The 26,004-nt window shown below is 42.7% G+C and overlaps 2 protein-coding genes across 3 annotated transcripts; one reads left to right on the plus strand and one right to left on the minus strand.

Moving 5' to 3' along the window:
- Positions 1–57: 57 nt before the first annotated feature.
- Positions 58–16,236, plus strand: LOC126536917 (uncharacterized). Its single transcript, XM_050183980.3, has 10 exons — positions 58–266; positions 350–425; positions 502–640; positions 3,892–4,194; positions 4,285–4,494; positions 6,703–6,846; positions 10,835–10,921; positions 10,985–11,144; positions 12,391–12,539; positions 16,147–16,236. The coding sequence occupies exons 1-10, from the start codon at positions 245–247 to the stop codon at positions 16,177–16,179; spliced, it is 1,323 nt and encodes a 440-aa protein (XP_050039937.1). The 5' UTR covers positions 58–244; the 3' UTR covers positions 16,180–16,236.
- Positions 16,113–25,946, minus strand: RfC38 (replication factor C subunit RfC38). 2 transcript variants are annotated; one of them, XM_055073604.2, is made up of 8 exons: positions 25,775–25,946; positions 24,351–24,556; positions 23,136–23,233; positions 22,879–23,060; positions 21,843–21,979; positions 20,985–21,083; positions 18,804–18,873; positions 16,113–16,364 (listed from the first exon to the last, which is right to left on the minus strand). In XM_055073604.2, exons 1-8 carry the CDS (start codon positions 25,919–25,921, stop codon positions 16,176–16,178), a joined length of 1,128 nt encoding a protein of 375 aa, XP_054929579.1. In that variant the 5' UTR covers positions 25,922–25,946; the 3' UTR covers positions 16,113–16,175. The 2 variants fall into 2 exon arrangements, with proteins under 2 accessions (XP_054929579.1, XP_054929580.1); XM_055073605.1 differs by lacking the exon at positions 25,775–25,946 and adding an exon at positions 25,253–25,474.
- Positions 25,947–26,004: the final 58 nt, after the last annotated feature.

The following is a 26,004-nucleotide window of genomic DNA, read 5'->3' on the forward strand; positions in this document are numbered from 1 at the left end:
GTCAAGTTGTTGTGAGTCGCGTGTCTTCCAGCCAACAACAGTAGATTTTGGTGCTTTAGGTGATACGACATGCGCTAAGCATCGCGCGCTGCGCTGCATATGCCGTGCAGTATCCCGTGTGTGATAGTGATGGTGTGATGTTGCTATTGTTATCAGTAGCACCTGTAATTTTGGTTGTAAAGTAGTGAATGGAAGACAGCATACAAGTTTATTAGTTTGTCAAGCGTTTGCTTCATCGTATCGAATGTGGCGGTCAGGCTTTAGAGGTAAGTTCCCGTGTCGCTCATGGCGCATATCGAGTTAGCACCGGTGGGGAAGCGCTTGCTCAACATCGTATCCTTTTTTTTAGGTTTTGTGCGGTGGGGACTGCGAAAGCAACGCAAACCCAAGTCGGAAGACTCTCCTGACAAGCAAGACACTCACAGGTGCGACCCGTGTTCAGTTTTTCACGCTCACGCTGCGAGCCCGGTCGTGACATGCTGTGTTGCACTTTTCCGATAGATTCGTTGTCCCGGCTACGAATTTCGGCGCCAACAGACAGAACGAGCACGATCGACGTAAAAGAGAAACTTGCCACGAGGACGGCCGCTTTTTTACGAACAGACCAGCATGCAGCTTTGTGGAAACTGTCGGTTGGGTGGTGAGTATACCCTCTGCGTCGTGGTTGTGCATTGAACCACTTTTCTAAGGCGCTCGCTGATGGAGTGTAGTTATCGCTTCCGTACACCTGCCCCTTACGTGCTAGCATTATTGCCTATCCCGGAAACACGTCACTCGAACAAGATTTTCATGCAGAAGCCTGCGTTTGTGTATGTAAGAATATTGGAAGCTAGGCAGCACAATTTAATATTTGTCGTAATGCACTCGTCTGATTTCAGAGGAAAGGAGAACAGTCGAGTATTACATATGCGGAGGGCCAGGTTACAAGAACTAGCCCGAAACGAAAAGTTGCATTGAAATTTGAGCTTGAATATATATTCTGTTCTTCAGTTAAGCCACGATGTCACTTCATGACAAGGTGTCAAATTCGATAGCGAATTCTGTTAAATTAGTACTGTTTCTTATTCTTAGAAAAAACTGTGTGCCTTTCTCACCTTGCCGAACTTAACATACGAAAAATAAATTGTATTTTCTGCTTGGCACAGCTTTTGTGGCTTCTCATATTTTGGGCCAGTAGTGTATTGTGTAATAACCTGTGCATTAAAATCAAACATTTCGTGTCAGTTTGCCCTGTTATTTGAGCAAAAAGGCAAGACCACCGTTACCTCTGCACCTGTGAGCTCCACCAGTCAAGCAAACTGGTGTTGCCACCTGCTAAAAGAGGCATGCTCTGCAGCTTTCCATATTACTTGTTTTCATTGCCCAGCAGCAGACGACTTTAACTCTTGCCTAATGCAGGTGTTGCACTGCACATGGTCGATCACGATTGAGCCCGATTCAAGTTGAATTCCTTGACCGAGATTGGCTCCCTTCCGCAGCTTGCGTAATTAAGGCAATTGCAATTGAGAAATATGTTTATTTATTTCACAATACTACAGGCTAGATTGGCTCAAGCAGATCCTTATTGGGCTTGATTGCAATTGAAGATGCACTGTGTGAAGGCAAGGTTCTGACTGGTGTTGCATAAGTCACGGGCCGCTTTTTTCGTCAGGACGATAGATTGGATTTTTTACAAGTACTGCTCCAGGAGGGCACATGTAACCAGCAAACGTAGGCCTCGGGAGAGCACCTGAGATTATAATAAAGAAGACAGCGCAGGATCTCCAGGGCACCAAAGGGGTAGTAGGGGGATCAAAGCTGGAAGCAGAGCTGCCTGTGGGTTGGGGCCGCAGAGGCCGAAGCATCGTCCAGCCGCCAACTTGTGACGCGAAGTTCAGCACTACCGCGCCCTGCGACTTCTGTAACACCAGTCAGAACTTTGCCCTGTGTGGAACCCATAATATTATTATAACTCAATTTACTTTTGCCCATAGCCAGGTGCATGCACAAAATATATATGTATATGTAAGTTTGCTGTGAAATTGGATTGCCAAAGGAACAGTGGTGCACCAGAGTATTTTCTGGAAATGGTACCTTACAAATACACGGATACTATATTTGCTCATGTAAGATCCACACCCGCTACTTTCAAGATGAAGAAAAATAGGGATGTGTGAATATTCTAAACTTGTGAATAACATATGGAATAGTGTCTTATTTGATTTGGTCTTTGTATTGAATAGCCACTATTTGTTAATTTAAGTGTTTTTTTAATATCTTTCGAATATTTCAAGATGTCAACTGTGCCGGAGCAAACATAAAATTGGAGAATCTGTATGGTAAGCTTTCACCTCCACGAGCATAGTATAGACATAAAACATGAGAACTTGCGTAGCAGAGCAGGCTGCATCACTAAGGTAGTCATACTTTACAGGCTATACAGAGATCATTCGTGCTTTTTGAAAAGACCTGCACAAGCAAAGAATCTAGTTGTTTGGCCTTAATGCTCCATTTGTGATTTTATTAAGCAATGCTTCATAACGTACTATGTACTATATGTATGTGCAGAAACTTGCTAACTTTAAGAATACTGGGATGGAACATCATTTTATATGAATTGCTATACGGATATGAAGAACTTTATTAAAAGGATCCTAAGAGGCGCCGTCCCTTAGGGCCACACCGCAGGCCACTCCCATTTAAGGACAGTTAGGTCTAATATTAATTGTGATAATGGCTTGTAATTATACAAATACTATTCAAATAGTATTCGATTTGCTTCCGGTACTGTTTGATTCTGTCTCAACAATCACTATGCGCATACCCCTAAAAAGATGTGAAAAGAAAACAGGAATTCACCCAAGTTACCTGCCACAATGCATGCACCCTCACAGCGACCATCTTTGTATGTGTGATCATGAGGTGGTAAGCCCCCGTGACAATGGGAGTGACATCACAAGCAGGAGTGCTTAAAAATGAAGCAGGACTTGATCAGTGGTGCTGAATCTTAAATAGGTGTGTGTGTGTGTGTGTGCGTGTGTGTGCGTGTGTGTGTGTGTGTGTGTGTGCGCGCGCAATGGATAGGTAGTATTTGCATTATTTTTTACATAATTTGCGACGTCATCCACAATTTAACAGCCAGTCATATGCTCAACTCGTGTGAGAGCCATGCCCTGGCAAGATTCAGAAAAAAATAGGTGCAGGTCTTGCATCATTGACTGCAGTAACTTTACATCATTTCCTTCTTTCTTTATGTTCTTGTTTTATTTCTCTACCTCACATTTTCTTGAAAATAAAAATTCAGCACCCATGTTTTACTCCTCCGCAAGGCTTCTCCTCTTCACCATTTCGATTTGGTACGTTTAAATAGCGCTGTGTCAAATCCTTAAACACTCTCTTTTGCCAGTGTTGAGATAGCAGTGCAATGTCATCTTTGTGAAAGTGAACTCAGCAGTGTCTTGAGAAGAACTACACATGCTTCCTCTTTTATTGGCATAGTGCCGCGACCCAGCCCCCTATTCGTGTCAAAACATATTTGACCAGAAACTTAAGGCTTTGGTCATGCACCTCAGTGAAGTGGTTAGAGGAAATGTTTCATTACTAAATTTAGCATGTTTACTTGCATAGTATGTTATTAAACCTTCATATATTGTTTTAAAGTATTTACTACATGCAGTTCTCCTTATGGTAAAGATAGACTGTTGTGTGTGCTCTGCATGTGCTACAAATTTCTTTTCAGCTATGAAGTGCAGAAGGGAGATGAAATGGACAAACTGTGTTCTAGGATGGATGACTGGCTGTATTGAGATAGTGCAGTATGTCAATTGCCAAAGTGTTCTCTGAAACAATATGCTGAAAGGACAGTGTAAAATTTCTTGACCTCTTTCTTTGGAAACCTTTTATGCACCATAGGGGACGCTGCTTGCAGTGGGTCTCAACCTGCAGCTACAAAGTCGGCGGTGCCTGTGGGGCAACAATCAAGCTGGCCATCCCATCGCCTGTGATAATGGAAACCCAGACAGCACTGCGCAACCTTGTTTCCGTGTGTGCCACCTTTTACGCAACTTCATTTTTCGCCTTGTCATTGCCTCTCCACATCCTGTCTCATCGAGCTCAATTCTACCTCGAGAACATCAGTCCTCTGTGGATGTCGTGGATCTGTCGTCAAATGGTGACCGTGCTCTTGCAGAAGGAAGTTCTGAGCCACCACTGTCAGTAAGTGGTGTTGCATCTGCTTTGTCTTCACTGTTTTACACATCTCTTTCATTAAGGGCTTTTTTATGATATATATTTTTTTCTTTGCAGTCTGCTGAAGCAAGTGAGCAGCTTGCCAGTGTGATGAAAGAATATTTTGCCTGTCTTGAAGACCTCAATGGTGCCAAATTACTGCTGACCAATGAGGCTGAAGCCCTAATGAGCTTTGAGAAAGCACAAGCACTGGGTTCTGCCAGAGCGCACTACAACCTGGGAGTCTGTTATGAAACTGGCAGGAGTGTCAACAAGGACTTGGACAAGGTAGTGTAAGCCTGTGTGGCTTGGCTCAAAGTATCACTACACGTGAAATGCTGGTGTACCACTAGTCCTCTTCTTCCATGATGATTTTATGTATTCAAAAAGTTGTTAAAGAATGAGTCAAGATGCTTTAACAAGAAAGTCCTGAAAAATGTCAGGCATATTCATAAATTATTCCTTAGATCACGAATTGATCACTTTTCGTTAGAACAAGCGATTCTCTGAGCCTGCTGTGGTGTCCCAGAGGCTACAGCATCCTGTTGCTCAACCCCAGGTTATGGATTCAGGGCGTCTACAAACTGGGAATTCTCAAGGATATTGAATATTCTGCAAAAACTCAGGGAAGACTCAGGGAATTTGTGCTTCGATCAGGGATAGATTGCTGTCTTTTTATTGAAAGGGAACGAAAGTCGCCCTACCGCTGGCTCGAGTAAAAGAGAGGAATCGTAACAAATTGTCCTTGACGCTGTGTCGTTGGCTGGAGGAGTTGCCACTGTACAGCCAACGACCGATTTTCCAGACACCCGATTTTTGTGAAATACCCGATAATGCGGGCGATTTCGCGGCACCACCACCTACCCTATAGAGTCAATGTATAAGAACGTCTGTAATTTCAGACGCAAGAACTCTTTGCTGTCCGATTTTCTGTACTGTTTGCCATGACCGCAGGTCCAGAACGGCATTAATCGAAGCCAACACCGCCGTTTTATCTCGCCGCCTCAAACCAGCGCTCTCGCACGTGGATCCGCTGGCAGCTGTAGCCACCACCGCAGCAACGCTAGGTTTAGCTGCTTCGACGTTCGCTATAAATCTTCTTGCCGTACGGTGCCGTGTTTTTGATTGAAAGAATTCGCCGCTGTCAGTAATGGCACCGACACTGCCTCTGTAATCCTCGCGATTGGCTTCGAAGCTTGGAAAACATGGTGCGTTGCATAATGCCGGTTTTCTAAAGGCAGCTTCGCCTCAGCACAGCGATGTTACGCGGTGAAGCATAACAAGTGTGGGAAGGGGCAATTGTCGCGGGACACAGTACGCATTCCATAATTATACACGCGTGCGCCTGCCTTCTCCTGTCACAGTACGAGCGCCGATATGCCTAATAAGTGTACTGGCAGGCCTTCACGGCTTTTTCGGACGTGCCTGGGAGGATTAGAGCCCTTATGGGCAGTAAAAGACATGCATTCATTTTTTTGGACTGCCCGATTTGATTTTTCTGACGTTTTCGTGGCCCCTAGAAAGTACGAAAAATCGTACGTTGACTGTACAACTGAGCAAGAGGATGCTTCAAATGGTCCGTGGGGCGAACATGCGGCAGAACAAGGACAAGAACAGAAATGACTGTCGCATTGAGGAATGATCGGGAAAGGAACTGTGCTGCCTCTTCTTTAAAGGAGGTTGAGTTAAAAAATACAAAGTGGCAGCTGACACAAAGATGCAGGTGACCTTCACCCAAACAAAAATAAACTCTTGAAAGCAGTGAAACACAAAACAGAGGCATTGTGCATGGGCTAAGAGTGCGTGAGGACAGTTGAGGTTGACTTTCGAACTGCTGAGAAAATCTGACTTGGGACAAAGTTCGGGCCTAATACCAATGATCTTGCTATCACTTGATAAAAATTGCTCATTTTCAAAAATATTTGCTTCTGTATGCATCTTTTTATTGATATTTAAAAATGTTCAACTCAATTTACAATGGGCTCTATCATTTTTTCTTTTTTTGGAGATACTTTGTTTGCTGTGCATTTTACTATCTCCTACCTTCAGTTTTCAATTTTAAATAAAAGAAACACTACTCCTTACTATTCAAACTGGATTGAGTTTTATTTATTTTTATGCTACGTTTTTATGTCTTATTTTTTTAGTTTATTGTTGTTTTTATTTTAATTACTTTGCAAACACAAATGGAAAAACCAATTGTTGATAACTGTGGGATATTTTTATGGAATGGCGTCAAATTCTGCGACATCATTCAACAGCATCACTCGTGTTGCAGTTTGAGTGTAAGAAGAATGGAAGGAAAGATTGGCCTTGCAGTTGTTTCTGCTAGCAAATCATCTGTGTCCATTGAACAGAATCTGTGCAGGGATAACGTTCCCCTTCTAGCTTCATCTAACCTTGAATGCGTTTTTAGGTTGTCTGCCAGCTGTGTTTTTACAAGCCCGGCCTGATGCTTGGCACTACTGTCTAAATCGGTGTTTTGCTTGCCTGCAGGCAGTGATGCACTACAAAGCAGCTGTCCTTGGCGGCCACCCACTGGCAACATACAACCTGGGTGTATTGTATCTGAAAGGCCATGGAAACTCTAACACTGGCCAGTCATTGCTTGAGAAGGCCTCCAACCTGGGAGTCCCTCAGGTACTAACTGAGTGCACAACTGTGTATGGCGGTCACTTAAAGGGTCCCTTGAACGGTTTTTGTCGTACCCCTAGACACGGAAGGTATTTCTCAAGGAATGCTTTCTCACAAGAATTTCGTGTCAACCCGCTATAATAACACAGGTGCTAGTGGTCAAACGTTATCCTTCCCTCAAGCTGCAGTGTTTCCCCTCGACATTTGCATTGTCCTTTTTTTTTAATGTTTTCGCTGCCTCTAGGGGGTCTGAAAAATCAGGCATTGACTGTATACAGAAGAGAAAGATCATGTTCAGTGGCCTGGCAAGAAAAGAAAAATTGATTATTGCCAGTCAGCCTCCAGAGTCCATGCAGGAGTATGTTTATCTAGGTCAATTACTCGCAGGGTACCCTGATCTTGAGAAGGAAATTTACAATAGAATAAAGATGGGTCGGAGTGCATATGGCAGGCATGAGCAAATCCTAACTGGAAGCTTACCACTTTTGTTGAAAAAAAAAAAAGTACGATCATTGCATTCTACTGGTGCTAACATATGGGGCAGAAACTTTGAGGTTAACAAAGAAGCTCGAGAACAAGTTAAGGACCGTGCAAAGAGTGATGGAACAAAATATGTTAGGCGTAATGTTAAGAGACAGAAAGAGAGAGGTACAGACAGAGAGCAAACAGCGACAGCCGATATTCTAATTGACATTAAGAGTAGAAACAGTGGGGCTGGGCAGGCCATGTGATGCATGGGGCAGATATCTGGTAGACCATTAGATTTACAGAATGGGTGCCAAGGGAAGGGAAGCGCATTCGAGGACGGCAGGAAAGTAGGTGGGGTGATGAAATGAAATTTGCAGGTGGAAGTTGGAATCAGTACAAGACGGATAATTGGAGATCACTGGGAGAGACGTTCATCCTGCAGTGGACATAAAAAAATAGGCTGGTGATGGTGATGATGCAAAAGACTGATGCCGCCGTGGGCATTTATCGCATTGCTGCAACTGTATATGCAATGTACAAACTATGAAGTGGCTGTTTCTAATATTATTTCAGTTTGATAATTGTAGCAATTGCTATGAATGGGTGGATGCCTAATTTTCCTTTTATTAATTGTCCGATAACATGAAAATATTTATGTACGTTTATGATTATCTCTATATTGCACTCGTAAGATTTCTTTGTAGCCGTCAGCTGAAAAAGAAAGTGCTACTTCTAACTTTGCAAATGTGGTGAAATGGGCTAATTATAACATTTTTGCTACTAATACTTTAGAGAAAAAAATGAAATTACAGAGGAAGACAAAGAAAAAAGCACATCCGTTGGGAATCGCACCCAAACTTTCTGCGTGAGATGCGGAGGCTGTACCACTACATCAGTATAATTCAAGATGGGGGCTTTCTGTCGGACGTTATCACACATTGTAAAGCACATTTAATTTCTTTTGCAACGCTTTTTCTCAAGATCTCGGCTTGTTAGGATATTTTTTGGCTATTTAGGCAAATTGTATACAAAGCTTGGCTCTCTGACAAATGTGGAACCTGTGGTTACCGCAAAGTCCCTTTCTTTTCAAAACTGAGGGTGACTGCTTTGTTGACCAAGGAGGCTGGTGTTGACATGGACATGCAACGCTCGTGTTTTCTGCTGCGCTGCAGTGCAGAACAAGTGTAATAAAATGCTGGTACCTTTCATGTTCCTGCCACCGAAGAAGACATTGCTGCTCCTATTTTCGTGTGATCACCCCCTCCATGCCCCATTGCAAAAGCTGTAGCACGCTATTAGCATTCTCAGGCACGAGTGGGCCATCGATTTGAAGAAACCTCTAGATTTATTACATTCGGGTACTTCTGTTTAAAAGTACACAAATTATTATGCATACGTATGCTGTTAAAAGCAATCTTAATGCAGCGGCATGTTTCAAGCATACCCCATGATGCAACGGATAGCTCAGCTGGGGTGGCTGAAAACTCAGGGGAGTGGCACCACTGCGATCGTAGTGATTAGCATTTTTAAAATCTTATAATAAATTATACGCATTGCACAGAGCGCCTAAATGTGTCACATAATGATCAGAAGCACCTACCCTAACGACTCACTAGACTCAGGGTCAGAGACATCAAAGAAGTGAGTGGTTGTACTGTAGTAGAAAAATGCATATTGTTAAACAGCTTTATCTTGGCCATCAGTAAATACAAGTGAAAACAGCAAGTAAACAAACAATAAAAGCACAAATTATGCAACAATAAATTTAGAAAGTGTAATTTTCCTAGTTAGACAACCGTTTCTATTATAGTAAACAGTGTAGACTCTTAAGTGAACACAAAATAAAAAGAAAAGTAACTATAGAAAATTCGCAAGAAACTGTGTACAGAAATATGTGCAATATTATTGAGGCAGAGCAAGCCTAAGTGCATAAAAAGAAAAGAGGCTGGCTTGAGTAAACAAAGCATTTTCAAGGAACTGTGTAGCAAGTGCTTACACAAACGTAAGCGTTCATTAATGCAAAAGTGTCGAATGGCTCACTGAGCAAAAAAGCCGGTGTCCGGCATTTGTAGCAGCGAAACAGCGGCTGAATTCCCATTGGCTGCAGCTCCACGTCATGAGTGCTTCTCAAAGGAGCAGAGCAGGCAAAAGGGCACACCGGCTGCCACAGTAGCATGCCAGGCGTTGTGTGAGGGGAGAGGGCATCGCCTCAACGCCAAATCACCCTCACACTTGGAAGCCTTTGTTATCTTCGCGTTTCTTGTCCGTGCAAAGTTCATAAGTCAGAGGACCACTCAGCTACATTTAATTAATGCTTTCACGTTCACAAGTTAAAAGGAATGTTTAGGTGTCCTTGGATTTTTTGTGTAAGAAGTTTAGCAGACATTTGAATGGCAATAACTGGAAAGAGAATGCATAGCAAACTGCTAATTGGTAAATAAAGGTGCAATGGAAACTCTAGTGTAATTATTGTAGGGAAGCACGTTGCAAAGAAGAAAGGAAAAAAAAAAAAAGGTGCTCATTTACTAGTTGCCAGTCTTTCATGCCTCCTCTTAGTCATTGCCAAGTTGCATGTTCACATAAAGAACAACCTTCTAGCTTGTACGTAAACTGTCCACATTTAAACTTAAACTTGTGATTTGGAGTCGTCATGATATCTAGGTATTCCAGGTACTCTTGTTTTCTTCTCATTTTCTCTCCAATGCAGTCAAACCTCAACTTAATGAAGTGTTTTCGATTTCCCAATGCACGTAGCAACACATAGCATGATGCATTCAAAAGCTCGGAGCAATAAGCTCAACATCTTGTCCAATTGAACAATGTTCTGGAGGAATTATGAAGAAGCAAATGACAGGAAGCCTGTTGTGTTGAAAGTGCCTCTAAATTTACTGATGTGTTGCTGCAGTAAGTAGATTACCATGCCCATTTGAGGCTGGCTGTTTTCTTTTTACCAAACTGCCCGTTGTGTCCCAGCTTTGCTAACTCAGTGTCAGCGCTACCAGATGGTACAACATTGTAGCAGCTGAGTTGAAGCATGTGTTGCCTTCCCAGTGCTAGTGTAACAAAGCCCATGCAGGCAAAGATTACATTTTATGGGTGTTTTTAACTAAAAAATTTTCAGATATGTCTGATTTCATTAAATCGAGATTTAACTGTATTGTTATTAGATTTGCTTGGAATATTTCACTCCTTGAGTTGCCTTAATATTTAAGTATGCTATCTCAAAGCAAACGGCATTATACAGGGTTCACAGCAGAGATTTCTCAAGTTCAGCAGTGGGCAGAGGGTGTTGCACTACAGTGCTTCCCATACAGACCTCCATATAGACCAATTAAACCAGCATGCTTTTACCTAGATCTTACAGTAATGTGCTTCTTTATATACCATTGTGTTTTTGCACTGCCTGGCAGAGTAAATTGTTTCCATGCACATGAAAAATGTACTGTAATCAAAGCTGTAGTCAGCAAAAATGTATGGGTGCTATGCAAATGCTTGCTGTATTGCAAATGGTGGGTTTCACTTGCAGGCAAAGACATTTGTTGCACATAAATACCTTGAAGAGGGAAACTTTGATGAAGCCGTGCCATTGCTGAAGGAAGCTGCAGCTGCCAAGGTACCTTTTGCACTTTACAAAGAAATTTGGAAAGCAATACTGAATGGTGTTTTATTGCCTCAGGATCCAGATGCGCTGTTCTACTTGGGCGTGTGCTGTGAGAGAGGCCTTGCTGTTCCAAAGGACCATACAGCAGCCATAAAACACTATTCACGAGCGGCTAGACAAAATCATGCCGGTGCTTTGGATGCCTTAGCCGCCATTCAGAGGAAGGCAGAACCAAGTACGTGTTTTTGAAAGCACACAACACTGTTATCATTCCAAATGAGCAGTTGCTGTCTTTCAAGTGAAAGAAATACTACCTGAAAGTAAAGCAGAAACATTGGAGATTAGCACGAGTTCTTAAAACTTACACTAGAAAAAAATAGGGGGTGCTAGTGTCTGTCTGTGGGGCACTTCGCCTAGCCCAATAGTGAGGGGAAGTGCAAGTATCAGTTCAGTTAAGCTGATGGCTTAGCACCCAGCAGTCTTTTCAGCAACAAACACACCACAGCAAGTTACTTAAATATTATGTGCCACACTTCCTATGCAGAATTCATCACTAGGAGCATTGTACACACTGTAATTCACCACACACTTGCAAATCGTTCCTTTTAATTCTGATTGCCCACTTGACAGTGCCACCGCACTTGCATGAGACTGTGTGATAGTACTTAAAATCACAGTGCACCTAGAATTCTCTGCAGCTTTGTCTATGCAAAAATTCGAATTAGCCGTCATGTTGCCCACTTTTTATTCCATCGCAAGGTGTAGGTACTTGCTGTCCCAAACCCTCTCTTCACACCTGATTAAATAATCAGTAAAGCCAATCGGTGACAGTGGTTTTAAGGTGTCAGCATGGAAGAGGCAAAAAGTAGTGGTCAGGGTCTTCATTGTTGATTCTTAACCTATGAGCCATCTAGTTACTTGTTAAGGGTTTTTCTTTTGTAATGTTGATTTCCTAAGCTTTGATTTTCAGTACTTTGTGGTCTCGATAATTCTATGGCCTCATTGTGGAATGTGCATTCAGCATATAATGGTATACATTAACTAATGGTTTACTCTCATTGTTATATCAGCTCCATTATATTGTGTCCTCTCCTTCATCATCATCTTTTCAAATTCTTTGTATCTGTTACTATGCTACACCAACAATACCGAACATCAACCCTTATCAAGGTCATCATGCATAGTGTGTCTCTTAAGTGTGCTGTTTCTCACATGGTATGCTCCTTTACAGCCCTGGCTACGTTATATATATGCTAAAATATAATATGCAATATTTAGAACCATATATCGCATTTCTTGACCTGTGGACGCCATCTTACCATTCTTGTTGCCTTGTTGCTTTTGCACGTTAAAATCCAATTATTCATTGATTTTTTTTTTTCTTCACTTTGTCCTTCCATCAGTTCAGTGTAGCCAATCGGGCTCAAGTCACCTTAGTCTCGTTTTGTAAATGCTAAGAAAATGCTGTTATATCCCTTTAGGAGTGCCAGTGGAGCCTGTTTGCACCAGAGAGCCACCCGAAGACCCACCATCAGTGAAGCATGCGCACAGTTTTGGTGTGTCTGAAATCTTGGCTTCCTCATTGCCCAGTCTCACATCTTGCAAACAGAGGCCGACTCCCCTACATTCGGTGAACATACAGCTTACATTGCCTTATGTTCACTGAACAAGTTGTGCCTCCTGTGGAAAACACTAAGGAATCATTGACTTGCACCATCCTTGGTGCAGATTGCAAATGGTAAATTTGGCCTCAGATATACTCATTGACACCAATGTTTTTCCTTCAAAGAACTGAAAATGTTTTGCAAGAGTAGCATACCAGTTGAAACTGGTTTATTTCTTTTTCTCTTCATTATTTCCCCTGTTCACCCCGAGCACATTAATAATCAACTTTCATAACTTATTAAACATTCTTAAAGGGGCCCTGAACTGCCCCTCTGACTTGGAGAAATAACATAGTCCACAGGTAGCATACGCTGCTGTGAACCTGTCAGCTAAGTTTTGCTGTCATACAGAGTGTATTTAGCTTGCAAGCAGAGCTCAATGTCACCTTTCTCTTAAACTCTCTTTTCAACAGAAGCCTGCCTCCTTGCTCTCTTCCGGATGCTTTATTCCATAATAAAGTGGATTCCCATGCGTAGCTAATATTGGTAGCTGCAGTCAGCTACATAGCGTAGATACCGCAGCCGCCACGAGTCTACTGGCTAAGCGCACTGCGGCTCACCGAGTACTACCGTATTTGGCTTAAATTTAGCGCATCGTAGGCATCAAATCGGAAGTACAATAGACTCCCATTAAGACAAACTCGAAGGGACCATGACAATTTGCTGATCATATCAGAAGTTTGTCTTATCAGAAGAATAATTGGCAACGTGACCAGGTGCATCCAAAATACTTAATTCAATGTGGTAAATGAAGTAAACTTAAAATGGGGGAAAATGGCATTCAAAGTATTTATTTAGCTGAACTTAATAGAAAACTGTTTTCAAGTGGTACTCTTGCCTGGTTTCATCCAGTCCGTGATGAAAATTTGGCATTTCCGTGCAAATTAGCAAGCAGCCACAAACGATGTCATCTCACCTAACGACCTTAAAAATCTTTCTGTGCCTTCGTGCTGCTGGGAAATGTTCACTAGGGAGTAAAGCAGGCATCTGCCGTCTATCAGGTCATCAGTGCAGGCTCCAAGCTAGCGAAAGTATGAAGGAGCGCGCAGCAAAACAATGCAACCTCGATGAGTGTAGGTGACGTTGAGCAAAGTGGGGAAGGAGAAATGAGGCGAAGTGTTGCGGAGGAGGAAGGTAAAGCAGAGGCATGCTGGGTTGACCTCCTCTTGCAGTTGCTACAGGTTTCGTTTGCCATACGGACATACTGGATTCGTCTCGTGACAACATCATCCTCGCACACTGTATGCTGTGAATGCTGTGGATGGTGGTGCATGGCCGTTCTTAGTTGGTGGAGCGATTTGTCTGGTTAATTCCGATAACGAATGAGACTCTAGCCTATTAAATACGTGCGGGGTTCCCAGCACCTTACAACCTTCTAAGAGGGACAAGCGGCTCCTAGCCGCATGAAACATAGCAATAACAGGTCTGTGATGCCCTTGCATGTCCGGGGCCACACGCGCGCTACAGTGAAGGAAGCAGCGTGCCTTTATCCCTGTCTGAAAAGACTGGGTAACCCGTTGAACTTCTTTCGTGATTGGGATAGGGGCTTGCAATTGTTGCCCTTGAACGAGGAATTCCCAGTAAGCGCGAGTCATAAGCTCGCGTTGATTACGTCCCTGCCCTTTGTACGCACCGCCCGTCGCTACTGCCGATTGGATGATTTAGTGAGGTCTTCGGACCGATGTCCGGCACGGCCTTTCGGTTGCGCCGGTCTGTTGGAAAGATGACCCAACTTGATCATTTAGAGGAAGTAAAAATCGTAACAAGTCGTAACACCGTATGCGGTGTATGTTGTGAGTGAAAGTGTGCAACGGTGAGCAGACAATGCCAGCCCAATCTAGCGTGCACAAAGGAGGAGGGAGGCACGCCGTCTTCTCTCGCACTCATCATCATCATTTACTATTCCCTTAAGGGTCCCTTCAGGGACATTCATGGCACCGGGAGGGGAGTGTTGTACTTAGGTTGCGTACGGTCACGCGGGCTTTATCTTGAATGGGATCTGCTTTGGGGGCACAGTCTAGGAGGCCGATGACTCGTAGCTTTTCATGCGCTGTGTTCGTGCCGCTTAGCGTTGAAGCGATAGACAGCACGAAGGTCACTTTGTTCGCTATTGTCGCGATTCCTCACGCCAGCGTTTTGACAGCGAGCGTCGACAGCCTTCGGGTATAATGTATTCATATTTGCCGGTGTGCGCTTACTCTATGCTTGTTAATTTAGTTACAAATATTTACAAGGGGGCGTTCTACTCCGGCGGCTGCGGTATATGGTGCGGCCGCGCGAGCAGTCTTGAATACGCTTTGCAACGCGGACAGTCTAGGCGCGCCGAGGGCCGATAGCTTCGCATGCGCTATAGCACCTATACGCTTGCACATCACCCGCATTCAAGAAGTGAAATGTTACTGTCTCATCTTGTTTTCCACTCTGTCTACGGGCGATGTGCACGCCAGGCCTCCAGTAGGGTGCCTTGATGCATGCACCCCCGGGCCCAGCGCATCGAGGCACCCTAGCCTCAGGGATCAGTAGTGGTGGCAGTCATTCCGAATGTTCATCTTGACCGAAGAGCATGCCTGAGGCATTTCATCTTAAGTGTATTTTTTTTTTTGCATCGAGTCTATTGAAAATCGAACAAACATTCTCATATTCTTGGTTGTATGCAAGAATTCAGTTTAACCGAGTTCCTCTTAACAACAGTTCTCTGTAGTGGTGTTTAACATCCAAAATTAAATTTGGACTGCACACCACGGTGACATTTAGAAGTTGGAACATTGTGGGCACACCTGCTCCGCCGTAGCCTTCGTAGTGCAAGGAATTGAAGGAGTGGACGCACCGTTAAGGCCGTGTTTGATTGCCAATAACTGTGCTTCTGCTGAAGGTACTTTTTGCGACCAAGTATTTCTGAAATAGCCTATTTTAAGGGCATGTTAAGGTAAATACCATAATCAAACGTAGTGAGCTGTGGTTATTGCTTGAAAATCTTCCTAAAGGAGGCCAAAAATAGGCGTTTTTGACAGGAGATGATGTGTTCAATTTATTCACTGTCCACTAAGCTTTGCCGAGACAGACGCTGCCTCTCAAGGGGTCGTTATTGGGGTCAAGTGCCTGCATGCCAACTGGTCAACTTGAAATTATTTGATGAAGGCCAATTTAAGGATCTAAATAATGAAAGTTTGGGCCCATTAAAATGCATGGGCACCAGCCAGTACCTTCGGCTGGTGTCGAATTAACGGAAGTCTACTGTAGTATTGAAACAAAATGCTTCGATTTTTAAGTGCTAACATTGCATTTCCAGTTGTAGCTTTCATAATTTACTCATAGTTAATGAGCTCTGTGGCGTTGAGAATCAGATATCTTGATAGTGGTGCTAGTTTCTGCTCAATGGATGTTGTGTCAGTACTGCCCACCTTCAGCTCTGCATCTGTGTATTAAAATCACTTAAAGAGCTTTATAAATGGTCTTGCCAAACATTGTGGTTTGTGGTCCACCTTAAGAGGCATGCGGGTGCTGTCGTTTTGTATAAGCCAATACAATACTGCCATATATACAAAGGAAACATTTACATTTATTTTTTTCCAGAGCTGCATTTCAGTCCATACAGCCACAGGCTAGAAGAATCCCGAGATGCTCTCATCAAGGAAGTTCTTGTAGATGGCCATGACTTTGGCCACAAACGCCTCCAGGTGGTAGATGGCCTTGCTTCCTAGCTGCAACCTGTGTTCATACTGCGCTGCTAGGGCAGTGACCTCGCCCTTCAGCTGCCCATCACAGTTGGCCACCACCTGCTTCAGCAGGCCCTGCATGACAAACAATGTTTAGTAGGCTGTGTACTCCACGCCATGATCATGAACAGCAAGGTTTGCAAGGCCCCAAGTAGCGTGAGGCTACTGGGAACTGCAGGGTCTCCATGGTAAAGGTACTGCTGAAACAGACCTTAACGACCTATTCGACCTATGAAGTGCAAGCAAAACTGCTCCCCAGTGTCAGGTCGCACATAATGCAAACAAAACAAGCACACATCCGAGAAATTAGGAGAGGCCAACTGGTTTCAGAGGTTTGTTTTCGCTTTACCAGTGATGACTGTGTCTATTATACTTAGATGACAGCAAAATGAACCAGAAATTCAAATTTGGTAATTTTTCTTTCTCACTCATCAGCATATTTTATTAATATCTCTCACAGCAAATGCCTTCATTCGTCCTGTCCTCCAAAGAGGGGGCTTCTGTGTCATGTCTATAGAGAGTATACTGAATGTTTTAAACACTTGTTTGCGACATAAAAGGACTTCAAAGATTAAGTCAGTACTATAAATCCATAAGACAATTCAATGTGGCACACATTTACTAATCGTGTCCTTCTGTGATCTCTTATGTTACTGCTTTAGAAGTGCTTGTTTACATGTAGCCCAAACATAGCTTTGCTGCTACTTAGTGTAAATGTCTTGTAAATACCATAGTTAAAGTTCAGCATGTGCATCCATTTTGTTGTAGAAATGTGCAGGTTTGACTGTCCTACCTGTTTGAGTGCCATCAGTATTTAGAACTCATTATGTGTATGTTGTTAGGTCTATCTTCAGGTGTTGAAATTTTAACGGTGAGCGAAAATATAAATGATTTTTTTTTGTTTTACAAGGTGTAGTGCTTGTGATGGTTGGATTGCTTTACAGTAGCTTTTCATGCTGATGGAAATGCCACTGGGCATGGCTCATGTACAAACAGACACAAAACATTGCATCAGCTTCTGTTCTTGCCTTTTTTTCCTAGTAAACTTCTCACATGGTGTTGTTACACATAATGATCAGAATTGTTTGCATGTCAAGTTGGGACCATAGTCTCACTTGTATGCAGTGGAGCTCACCTTTGTCCCAATGTAGAAAAAAAAACTTTTTTTCCAGGAAAATTCACCTTTCAAAAAAATTTGTCCAATGGGCTTGCTTTATATACGATCATACAAATAGTTTTGGCAAGTTTCTCAAACTTTTCTACCATCCATAAAGCATTAATGCACATGGCACGCGCTTGAAACTTCCTGGCTTCCCAGCACAGAGCAAAATTGATAAATATGGTTGGTGGGAGTACACCGAGTTTGTATTCTCAAACTACCCTCAACTGAAGATGACGCTGTGCTTCTCAAGAATTGCCTCGGATTGTCATTTAAGCGCAGTGACCACTTCTGTCAAGAGGCGGCGCTGAGCAGAGGAACATTCTAGAATATTTATTTCAAAATACTGCAAGCCACCAATCTGGCTCAAGCAAGGGACTACAAAATGAAGATACCAGACAAGTGATAAAATAAGTATACAGCAATACAGCAGAAACAAAACCACTTGATACAACAGTAGGTGTGAGAAGCAGATTCCTGTCCTCAATAGTTCTCGGGGAAAAAAACTAAACTTAAACCTGTTTGTCTTCGCAAATGTTTGTCTTCATTTCCAGCTGTGACGCATTTTTCGAGTGCTGCGGCGACAAACACAACTTGGTAGATTGTGATTCAGTTTTACTGTCAAGCATTTATGAAGAAATGTCAATTAATTTTTCTTTGAGTTTCTAATTCCGGTATGTGGTCAGCTGTCATAAGGGAAGGTGAATCATGTCTTTCACACTTGCCAAATATCAATCTAGCTGCCTTACAGTTAATATGCTCCAGCTGTTTAATCTCCTTCTTATAAGGATCCCAGACAATTGCAGAATATTTAAATTTCGCTCAAAAGTGCTATAAGCAAGCAATTCAGCATGAACCGAGGTGTTTTTTAGCTTTCTTTTAGGAAATCCCAGTTTGCGCAATGCTGACCTGCAAATTGCAGTGATATGTTTTGACCAATTTAATTTACTGGAGATAATAATGCCAAGATTCATCCACCACCTGCACTGTATTGTTGCCAAGCGAATATGAGAACATGCTGGGAAATGTCTTGTTACGTGCATAAGCACAGTTTTCTGTACATTTAATTTCATACCCCAATGGTCACGCCAATTGTATATAGCAGTATAATTGCATCCTGTAAAATTGTATCATCATCCTGCGATAAAATTTGTTAATAGATCATACAACCATCCACAACTATTGTTGTGATTACCCCTTCTGTAATATGAGTCAATGTGAGCAGTCAAATCAAGCTTACAGTGCGTGTTGAAAGGTATGCACCGTGGTTTGGTCCCACTGATCCTGTCCCACATTCATGGCTCTGATATCCCAGATGTGTAGCAAAAAAAAAAAAATATTTTTTAAAAACAAACCTTTAAGATGACATCTGGTGGGATGAGATGGGTCAAAAGCTCATAAAGGCGAGCTCTTACTTCGGACAACCTGAAATTAAAAATTTATGGATTACCACATGCTGCCTCAGTAGATTGGGAATTCTCTTGACTGCACTAGGATCATACGATAGTGTATGTTATGTGGCTGTAGATGCAAATGCAACTGTGTGCAAATAGAAGTATGGGACAGTTCCACTATATACTTGTATACATACCATAATTCACCTTACAGTCACAGGCTCACAGCCTACACAAACAAAATGTTAAATCCAAAAGCAGTGTACATTCTAAAATGCATTTATATAAATTAGGTATTCTCGTTTATAACTCAGTAGACTAACTTGGAGATGCTATGTGCCACTGGTATAAATGTGATGCACAGAAAAAAGGGATGCATATTATGTGCAAACGCTGCATGGCCACTTTGTAAGCATGATGCAGTCCAAAAGCTAAGTTACAGAGCCTGAATCGCACCAATGTCACAAATGCGTGTGAATCTGCAAATGCAGACGCACCTCGTAGATCTTTTCAATATGCTCGCTAAGGGCTGCCAGTGAGATGGGTGAAGGGACAATTGCTGTGGTTCGCATCTTCCTTTTTTTAATGTTTTTTTTTTTATTATTATTAGCCGTGTACATGAGAAGCAGGCAGTCATATGTCAAACATAAGGAGGACCGCAGGGCTGCAAACACTCACTATGTGTGTCCTGTCATTGATACCACTCATAAAACCCCAAGCTTAATTATGCATAGCTTAGATTTTCCACAGCAAGAGGCGAGGATAAATTTTGTTGTTTATGAGACACTAAAGAAAAAGGCTGTCGCAGCTGTATTATAACTTGCCCTTATACAATAACAAAGAAGCCACTCTTACGGTGAGCAGAGGTTTTGTAAGCCAGAAAAGACGCAAAAGCGAAAGGCTACTGGCGATGCCACATTGAAGTTCCCACACTCGCTCACTGTGACATCGTGGATTATGATGGTGTCAACTCTGGCCTAGTTAATTTTTCACCAGTAAAGATTTACTGCGTTGTTTTCTAGAGGGCCAAAAAATTGAAGTTGGCAAGTTTCAAGAACATTTACTCAGCTGCAACAGCCCAAATAGGAAAAAATATGAGAGCGAATCAGGAAGCCTTCGCCCCCATTTTTTATTCGACACACTAAGGTACATACAGGTAATTACAAATATAGTTACTATTCTACATACCTTACACCATTCCATCACCGGTCCCACCACAGCGCTAAATTTGAGATTCCCCTGTGGTAGCAGCGACGCACGTGGCCTCCCCGAACGCTCATTGTCATGCAAGTCTTCACGGCCTTTTGCGAAGTCGCAATACCACCACCTCGCACTTCTCAAAGCAAGACACCTTTCCCCGTATGTGGGCTGCACTTCCCTGTGGATTGTGATGGTCATTCGTCCCATGCTCCATAGAAAACGAATCAGACTTCGTTGCTCATACGCCGTGGACATGTGCAGCACAACTGCCATCTTCAATAACTGACAGCAGCACCATGTCGCGGAGCTACCGGCAGATAAGGCCAGGCAAGTCCAAGAAAGGTCCACCGCTGGGAATGGATATGTCGACTTCGCATTTACAGCCATAATTTGGCTAAAAAAGAAGTAGGGGCGAAGACTGATTTGGCCTTGTGCATTTGAAATCTGTGATGTCACACTGACATACCAATGCCAAGATTTAGAGCAAAATTCAAAATATGAAACTGTGACTTTCATTTTCTGTACTAATAACCAACATTTTAACACAAAACTAACGAAAATAGGATTTTTAAAGAATATGCTGTCAGCCTAAAATAATTTCGTATTTCTCTTTAGTGTCCCTTTAAGTATAGAATCTTCGATCACGCACACACACATATGCTCAAACTGCATGAGCACAATTTGCAGTGTCAGTGTGAACACCAGTTAGCAGCACACACACTTTTGTGCACCCAGTGTGCTTGCAGATGGCTTGGTAGCAGTCAAAATTACTGGCAGTAACTATGACTAGGCACTGGCAAGGCTTTGTGCCTTAAAGGTTTCTCTCTCTTTAGCTCCAGTTGTCTGTGTAGCAAAGGAAGTGGAAGTGCCAGTACACAAGTAGGGTGCAGCTAATTATGCCAATGCCCATTTGCTACAGACCGCAAGCAACATTTGGCTCACCTCCTGACACTTTGTTCTTGAACAATCATCTTTGCGGTTTCTTCAAGATACAGCTCCCAGTCGGGCTGGCGCACTTTTTGGTTATCTGAGAATGGGTATCTGTAGAAGAAGTGCATGCATGTGGCATTAATTTTGCATTCACAAAGGCAGCTTCAAGGAGTTCCCTTTAATGAAACCCCTAATTGTCTGCCAATGCTTAACCCTTTACTTCCCGTTTCTCCTACAAAAGACGATTTGAGCAAGTCCATGCATCGTTCTCTTTTATGCACAGTTGGCGCTACAATACCATTAAGAACTTGGCTGAAACTTTTTTTATAAATCACCGACAAGGAAAATGGCGTCCTCATCGTGCAAAGAAACCAACTTTCTCCTATAATTGCATAATTTATTTCTTTTTTGTTCTGTAGTCAAAAATATTGTTTTGAATACATTTCTTGGTTATGTAATTTGCTGATTCCAAAGAGCATTAAAGAAAATTTATATGATAATTTCAGATTCACTCACTTAAAAACCACTGTAGCAGTTTGCGCAAAATCTTCAAGACTAAAAAGAGGAGTGAATTCTACTCATGGGCATGACATGTTAGGGAATTCAGCCATAAATTGTAATCAACCAAACATTTTGAGAATGTCGATAATTCCTCATCAAAAAGCACTGTTGCTTCACAGAAACATAAAAATTATTGAGGCTGCCCTTGTCGTGAACTCGACACAGAAAAAATTTCCATCTAGAATGGACATAAACATAAGCACTGAGAGGTTTGTGTTTAGCTTTTGCTAACCATAAACAAGGAGTTGACAGCAGAAAAGTAAATGAAACTGTAATTAGTGGCTCGGAAGGAAACTTGGGGATGCTTACTGCTGAGCTCGGCACGCTTCAAGCATTAGCACTGCCCGCCTCAGGTTACGATGACTCTGTGCTGCTATAGCTTGAGCAAGGGTGTCTGGAAGTGTGATGCCTTCTCTTCGTGCAACAAGATTCAGCACTGTAATGACCTAAAGAAGCAAAATGCAGCTGCTTTCAGAGATATGTACCACAAATAGTTCTGTTGCTATTCTCGTGTACTATTAGCATAAATTGAAACACAAACAGGAAATAGCATGTAATCGCTCTGTAGCCAGTTTCCAAGCATGGAGTAGTCCCAAGTGTACTAGTCTGATTTAACTCGCTGTTGCAAATGCATGCGAACCTGGAAGTGGAATGTGGTATTGGAGTAGTCTTGGAATCGTTCACATTTGAATTTATTCCGATAGCAGTGTGTACATGTCCATTTTCTTTCTGTCCATTTCGCCTTCTTTTAAATCTTTGTAATTTTCTAAGAGCTGCATGTTCCACTGTACTTGTAGATTTGATGTGCAAATTTCAAACCTGGCAATGTCAACTGCTTCCACAAGCACTACTGAAACATATGCTACTAAAGGCATGCAATACTTGAATTGCACAGCCAATGCAGCAGCTCAATGTTTAAAACTGCTGGACACCAATGAACAGGTTTTCATGTTTAAATGGCTCCAGTGTGTTCACCTGTTGTATGCATGTCACAATATCAAAGGATGATTTAGTTCTCATGTTTCAAGGCACGTATATTGAGAGTAATTGAGCATACTTAGTATGCCCACCTGGTCAACAAATGCCTGCTTTTCTTTTGTAAAGTTAAAAGATTAGAAATAAACATAATAAAGAGACTAGTAAGTCAAGAGCAAAAGCTAGCCTTCCAGTTGTGACAGAGCCAGTCGTGCAGGGAGTTTTATAGTGTGCTCTGTACTTTGCTGGTACAGCCAAGTATGGTGACATGTTACCTGCAACAGTTTTATGGCAATGATTTGCTTACAACACTGAAAGTAAAGACAAATGGTCAAAGTAAACCTTAGTAAGTTGCAGCAGAGCCAGTTACCTCGTCAACAGATGGTGCGGCCACCCTGATCGCCAGGCACCTGCTTCTTATAGCAGGAATCACTTTGCTACACGAGTTGCAACACAGGATCAGCCGGCACGTTGCCATGTACTTCTCCATGGTGCGTCTAAGGGCATGCTGGGCATCCTTAGTCAGCTTGTCGACTTCTGTTAGTATCACCACTGAACAAAAGAGAGAACATGAGAACAGCACAGACTAAAGGATCAAGCATGTGGAGCTGAGCTGCGTATACATGCCTTTAAAATCCCTCTGGGCACTGCTCTCAAGTTGCTGGGTCTGGGCAACTGTCTTCAACAACTCTTGAACCACAACTCTGTCGTGGATACCAGCCTCGCTAAAAAGTATCATCCATAAAGAAGCTTGAAAAACAGGCACACACCAGAAATGCAGCTGTGAAAGTTGTTAAATACTGTTGAATGGTGCGTATTTGCTAATTAGCATCATGAAAGCCATCAATTGCGCTGAATGATCACATAATTCACAAGTTCATGTTTAGAGCTGCCCAGTTGAACGAGGAGGAAAAGGAGCACAACGGCACCACTATGCTCCTTTTTTTTCCATTATTTTATACTCTTAGTATGAACTAAGGCAGAAGGTAAGAGGTGTCACGTGCCCTAATTTTCTTTTAATAGTGCACTGTTACCTACCATATAACCTGAGATATAGGTCAAGGTGCTAATCCACAAGATGTTTATGTACAAGTGCTGCTCGTGCTGCCAACTTGATGTTCGAATGTAAGATGTTTTGGCCTGGCACTTAAATACTGTCTGTGAATGAAATTAAACATAATGTTGACAGATGGCATGCATGGCAGCTTTACAACGCTATGCAGTTATACCCTTGAGAAGCAGAGAAGGGCCTAATTTCCTTGTCTTAACAAAGGCATTCTGATGCTTCTCGTCAACAGTAGAGTGCGTCTCAGCAATGTACATGATGGAAGACTTGTGGTAGTGGAAATGTAGTTCATTAATGACAAGTAATTTCAATCACAGTGCACCCAATAAAGCTGTCACACAGAATGAAAAAGCAAAGACCACGAAAAAGAAATTGTATTCACAAGAGTTCAAAGCAGTCACAGCTTCCAAGCCAAGCTCTTATTACTTCAAGTAGATCGCAAGCCATTTTCTTTAGATATAGGAATGGGCTTTCCACTAACTCACAAATGATTTCGACAGTACAGACAACAAACAGGTACAGAAAGAAACAAAGACAAACATTCGTTGTTTTTTTTTTTCCTCTCATGTATGCACTGCATGAAATCAGCTGTTTTGAATTGTAAGAAGTAATTGAGTAATTGTGCTCGGGAATAAGGCACAAAATATTTACATTTGCACGTGCGTCAAGTATTTGACCTGAGCTTTCATAATAGGCGCCAAGTCAAATACTGCCTTTTGCTTCGTGTGGTTGCCATCACCTAAAATAGTGCCAAAGCTGTAGCCAGTGGTACTCACCTCGGATTCACCTCAATGTGGTAGTTGCTTGCAACAGTGACAATCTCTATCTTTTTCTTGGATGGCGTAACAAAGTTCTGATGTTCTATCCTCAGCCTCTCCACTCCAGCACCATACAGCTCTCGCAGGACACACATAATTCGTGTCTTCTTTCCGGCTCCGGACGGTCCATATACAAGCAGGTGGGGAAAGTCGCCACCGTGGACCTGACAAGTGAAAGCAAATAGTCATATATAATGACAGGTGAACGTAGTAATAATGACTGATGAAAGTAGTCATAACGAGAGAGAGCGCCATACAAGAGCAAGTCAAGAAAGTCACCGTCGTGGACTCGACGAACAGAAGTAAAACTGTCATACAGGTAAGTCTGCTACTAGACGCTGCACTAATTCAAGCAATAAATTGCCAGCGGTCTCTCAAACTAAGCACTGCATTTCAATGGCTTGAAAACGCTGTTTCGCAATCCGGGAAGTTTATTCGTTTAACCATCGCGGTGCTAAGGTTGGTTTTTATTGAAATGATCGCATACGGACTCTCGCGCTTTGCGTGATGAGTAGCAAGCGTTCTGTAAGCTCCTGTTGCGCTGCTTACTGGCTAAACTGTCCATGGCAAAAGTGATCGCAACCTTAATCAAATGACAGCTCCCAGAGATGTAGCAACAACGCGAGCACACAGTCCAAACCCGAGTTTCTCTTTTCAGACACCACTTTGCAGTCAAGGTCGTGCCTGTCCGCGCTGCGTCTGCGTTACTATTAACGCGATTTGAGGTGCTAAACATTTTATGCAATCTGTTCCCGCTATTCAATGTGATCGGAAGCAATGAAGAAAATAATCACACCATGTATCCCGCACTTCGATTTTGAACATGGAAAACAGCGACGCACACCGTCGCACGCATTTACCAGTTTCTTCAAGTAGGCCGCCTGTTCCTGGTGGTAGTCGAGTTTCGAAAGGTTGGAAGGTCGATGTTTATCCACCCACAAGCTCATTTTCGTTACAGTTCAAGCGTCTGTTCGGTAAAGTTCTACGCAGGAAACGAAAAATGCGCGCGAAAGGCGCCTGAGCAGTCGGCAACTATTTAGACGGTATGGCGCTGGATAAAAGACGTGCAAATAGTCCACCCATTGCAGCATCATCATCATCATCATGTTATGTGGACGATGTCATAGAGTTTCCTACAGATAATTCTTGTATGAAACTCTATGGACGATGTGGATCAATGTGGATGGCGCCCTTTCTTAAAGCCCCGCTGAGCATTGGCGTATGATTGGCGCCCCTAGGCGTTGCCCTAAGCGAAAGCGCGCGAACGCGTTCGTGCCACTGCTCGCGCGTTCGTAGTCATCTTCATCCTCAGCTGGCACCGATGCTAGCTGAAAAAAAAAGTGTCCGTCCGTTAGACACGACTAAATAAGCGAAAATGTTACCGTGTACAGCAAAATAACATCTGCTGGAGTTCCACGTCTTAGCTTGCCCCAGAACCTTTCTCTTCGAGAGGGGTTAACTTGCATCACAATTTGCACCAGTTGTCTACTTGATATATTGCTTGATGCCATAAAAAAGGCATTGGCCATAAATATGATGTCTCGTACAAGTGGCGACCTCTCTCAAAAGAACCCACGCCCACGCGACAACCACGCGCTGCCTCAATTGCCGC

Source organism: Dermacentor andersoni, chromosome 4, assembly GCF_023375885.2.
Source record: "Dermacentor andersoni chromosome 4, qqDerAnde1_hic_scaffold, whole genome shotgun sequence".
In the NCBI taxonomy this organism is placed as follows: Eukaryota; Metazoa; Arthropoda; class Arachnida; order Ixodida; family Ixodidae; genus Dermacentor; species Dermacentor andersoni.